The following is a 3,792-nucleotide window of genomic DNA, read 5'->3' on the forward strand; positions in this document are numbered from 1 at the left end:
AAATTTTAATAATTTTCCCGATTTTCAAAATATATTATTTCTTACAAAAGTTTTATAACCTTTTTAATTTAAGAAAAACCAATAAAATGGTTACGGAAATTTTAATAATTTTCTGAATTTTCAAAAAAATGTTATTCTTAAGGAAAATTATAATAAGTTTCTGAATTTTTAAAATAATATTATTTCTGAAGGAAATGTTATAATTTTTTGAATTTAGAAAGAAATTTTTTATAATTTTCTCTTTCAAAAATGACAAATTGCAAATGTGAATTTATCTCAAAGCTTTTGAACAAATTAAGTTTCAAGGCAAGCAAAGCTCTTCAAAACGCAATTTTCTGCCCATTTTATTGCACAAGCACCAAATCCATCTCCCACAAGTGAAGATAGTATATCAGCAGAAGATAAATGCAAATGCAACCACAGTCATAAACACATCAGCAGTGCAACACACACACACATACACAAGCAACTATGCGTGTTTACCGCCAACCGTTTGTCTCCACTAACTCTTGCTACTGCGAATTTTACTTTATTTATTAATTTTGCGCTGCAAATGCATAGCATTGCGTGTACGCCATGTACACCGTGGGTGGCACATTTGCGGTTCGTTAATTGCTTCCGAGCAATCCACTTCCATCGTTTTCCGCCCGCAATATACCACAACACAACTTCTAACATTACAGGCACATGCCCTCTACGTGACGTGGCAAAAACCATTAACGTGTTTGCATGCGTGTAATTGTGTGTGTGTTGGTGTTGTGGCGTGTTGTGACACACACGGCAAGAACACAGTGATTGTTGTATTTGTGCTCTCACTGCGTGTTTTAGTTATTGTCATACGTTTACGTTTACGCACGTAATGTGCTTACGTTGTATCCGCACAGCGGTGTTGTGTTCTGTTGTTGTTGTCGTTGTTGTTGGTGTGTGAGTGCACTGGCATTTAATGTCTACATTAATGTGTTGACATTATAAAAACTTTGTTGCCAATGCCATGTGCGCGCGTTCGTATCTTCCCACCTTGTTTGTGTTAATGCAATTGCCGAGCGGCTGCTTTCTTCATTTCGCGCATGTGTGCGTGTGCGCTGCGTGCGCATTGTCAAAGCAAATGCTCTTGGCTTGCTATTTGCAGCTTGTTCGCTTGCCACGTGTGTGGTAGGGAGCATTATCATTTAAATTAATTACATTCACATATGCAAGAAGCTTGAAAGTAGTCGTCAGTGTGTATGTGCACCCGGCATGATACTCACTGGTACAAGAGGATGTATAATGGCTTCATTAATGATTTGAGACATTAAGCAGTAAAAAAACAGAAACATTGATTATTTTCCACTTTGTCAACACAATTATACTTACGCGTACTTCTTTGATAGAATTTGAACAGCTTTTTTGTGACTAAGTATATACACTCGTGGCCACACAAACCTTAMYACTCAATAGTCCGAAAAAAATTKAAGAAAGTATAGTGGTAAAGTTTRCGTGGCCACGAGTGTATACCATACACATATATAATTATATATATCTGCAAGGATTAATGTGCCTTGGTGTAAAAGGTATATGCTCGCATTCAGTCTTAAAATATCAATAAGCTAATGATGTGCTAAACATGTCTCGAAGTCAATAAAATGAAGCCTCAACAAGACAAGACGTTGACTTCAAACATACCGAATTCACACTAAAAACCCTACCCTAAACAAATAAAAAAGTTTCCATAACATATTTTGATTCCGATCGTTGTATTTGTATGACAGCCCTATACTGTAGGGGTTCCATATCAGCGATATCGCAAACGAGATTTGGGGAGAAAAAAACTATGGAAAATTTCAAATCGATATCTCATAAACTGAGTGATAAGTACAGATAGATTAACGGACACAGATAAACCGCCTTAGCTTGTCAGTCTGATAATTTCTTCTATATTTTAATTGTTTCCTTGTTTGGGCTATAGGCGACATTGCCACAGTAATTAGCTGCTACTTGGCGCCAAGCGGCAGGATACAAGAATTTCAAGGAAACCTCGATAATATTGAGGATACAGTTAGGTCTKTAGAAGGTCAACTAWTTATCGCCAAAGACCTAAATTCGAAAGTCGGGGAGTGGGWTATATCAAACACGGACTCCAGACGAAAGCGCATTCTAGAAATGGCTGCGCGRCTTGGTCTAATAGTGGTCAATACGGGAAATGCAACCTGGTTTAGAAAATCGGAATGCGAGGAAACCATAACAGGCATTGACCTATCATCAGAACGCATGGCAGGCTAAAAAAGAAATGCAGAGTCCTAGAAGATTAAACTGGCAGCGTTGATCAGTACAATTTTTTTATTATCGACACCAAAACAAACAGTAAACAGCACAGAAAAATATTGGAAAATGAAAGTAGCACATTTYGAAACTAAATACTTCGAAATTAATATCTATAGTGACAACCAGAATCCATCTAGTGACTTCATCAAAATTGCAAGAAAAAGTGGCGAGCACACAATGCTTAATATAACAAGAGCCTGTCAAATATCTATACCCAAGTCTTCCCACAGCAAATATAAAGAGGCAGTATACTGGTGGATAGAAAACATCACCTAACTCAGACGCACATGCTACCGCCATCGCAGATCCTATCCTATCAATACCAAGCAGCGAAAAAGGAGCTGAAGCATGCCATCGATGATAACAAAAAGAAAAAATGGGGCGAAGTACCCGAGGGTATCAACAAAAACACCTGGGGAATTGGGTAAAAAGTAGTAATAAAAAAACTCCGCGCTCGAGCAAAGCCGCCTGACTTAACCGYTGCCAAAGTAGATCGATTTTAAATGTACTCTTCCTCACACACGAAGAAACGGCTAGTGATCTAGAAMAGACACTAAGATTTCCGTAAATCTCACAGTTTGCCTTCGAAGAGCTTCGAAAAGAGAGTGAAAGTATAACGCCAGCCTCGAAGCCGGAATATTCTCTGAAACCTTGAAGAAGCTACGCCTGGTGCTAATCAGTAAGGGAAAAGAAGATCTCAACTTGCCATCAGCATACCGTCCTCAATGAAAGCCTAATTAAACCCAGACTCAAAGCGGCTATCAACGAAACTGTAGGACTTACCTATAGACAACACAGCTTTAGACCCAGCAGATCAACTCTACGAGCTATAAAATGCATCATTTAAAGTGTAGAAATCGTATGTAGAATAGTATTGCGGCCGACTATATATGTTCGAAACGACTTCAACAGTGCTGATAGGTGGATATGACCGAAGTTCTCGAGAAAAGTTTTAAAATCAACGCCTACCTCAGGGCTGCGGTTTGGAGCTACCTTAGTAACAGAAAACTGTCGTATCAAACTAGAGGGGGATCACGGCAGATGATTGTCAAGTTAAGAGCAGCACAAGGATCCCTTCTATGTTCAGACTTGTGGAATATCAGTTATCACAATACACTAAAACTCGAAATGACAGACGAATCGTACTTAATTGACTCCTCGGACCAAATTGTAGCWGTAATTACAGCAACTAATTATTTKTCACCWTTTTACTCTTTTAACCGATATTAAAAACGCTCCCATATCTMACTGTAAATTACAGGATATTTACCTGGTGTGAAAATTATCGAGGCCGCTGCCACAGTAAATCGTCTGTGATTCATTGGATGCCATTATGTTGTTGTCATTTAATTGTCGTTGTTTGCGGAAGCTTCAGTTAACAGCTGTGCTTTGAGGTTGCCACTGTGATTAAATGCAGTCTCGTTGCCACCCGCAGATGTGTTGATCCTTGCATTTAATTTCTATTATAAACTGCAAGTACGGTTTTAATTA

The 3,792-nt window shown here is 38.5% G+C and overlaps 1 protein-coding gene across 1 annotated transcript in view; it reads right to left on the bottom strand.

Annotated features, from left to right (window-relative positions):
- Positions 1–3,714, bottom strand: part of LOC108976914 (sex peptide receptor-like) — a 25,446-nt gene extending 21,732 nt beyond the window's left edge. The window contains exon 1 of the mRNA XM_018946339.1: positions 3,572–3,714. Within this exon, the coding sequence (XP_018801884.1) occupies positions 3,572–3,633 (62 nt within the window). The 5' untranslated portion in view covers positions 3,634–3,714. The remainder of the gene's footprint in view (positions 1–3,571) is intronic.
- Positions 3,715–3,792: the final 78 nt, after the last annotated feature.

The sequence above is a fragment of the Bactrocera latifrons genome, unplaced genomic scaffold, assembly GCF_001853355.1.
Source record: "Bactrocera latifrons isolate USDA-ARS-PBARC rearing strain unplaced genomic scaffold, ASM185335v1 scaffold_81, whole genome shotgun sequence".
Classification (NCBI taxonomy): Eukaryota; Metazoa; Arthropoda; class Insecta; order Diptera; family Tephritidae; genus Bactrocera; species Bactrocera latifrons.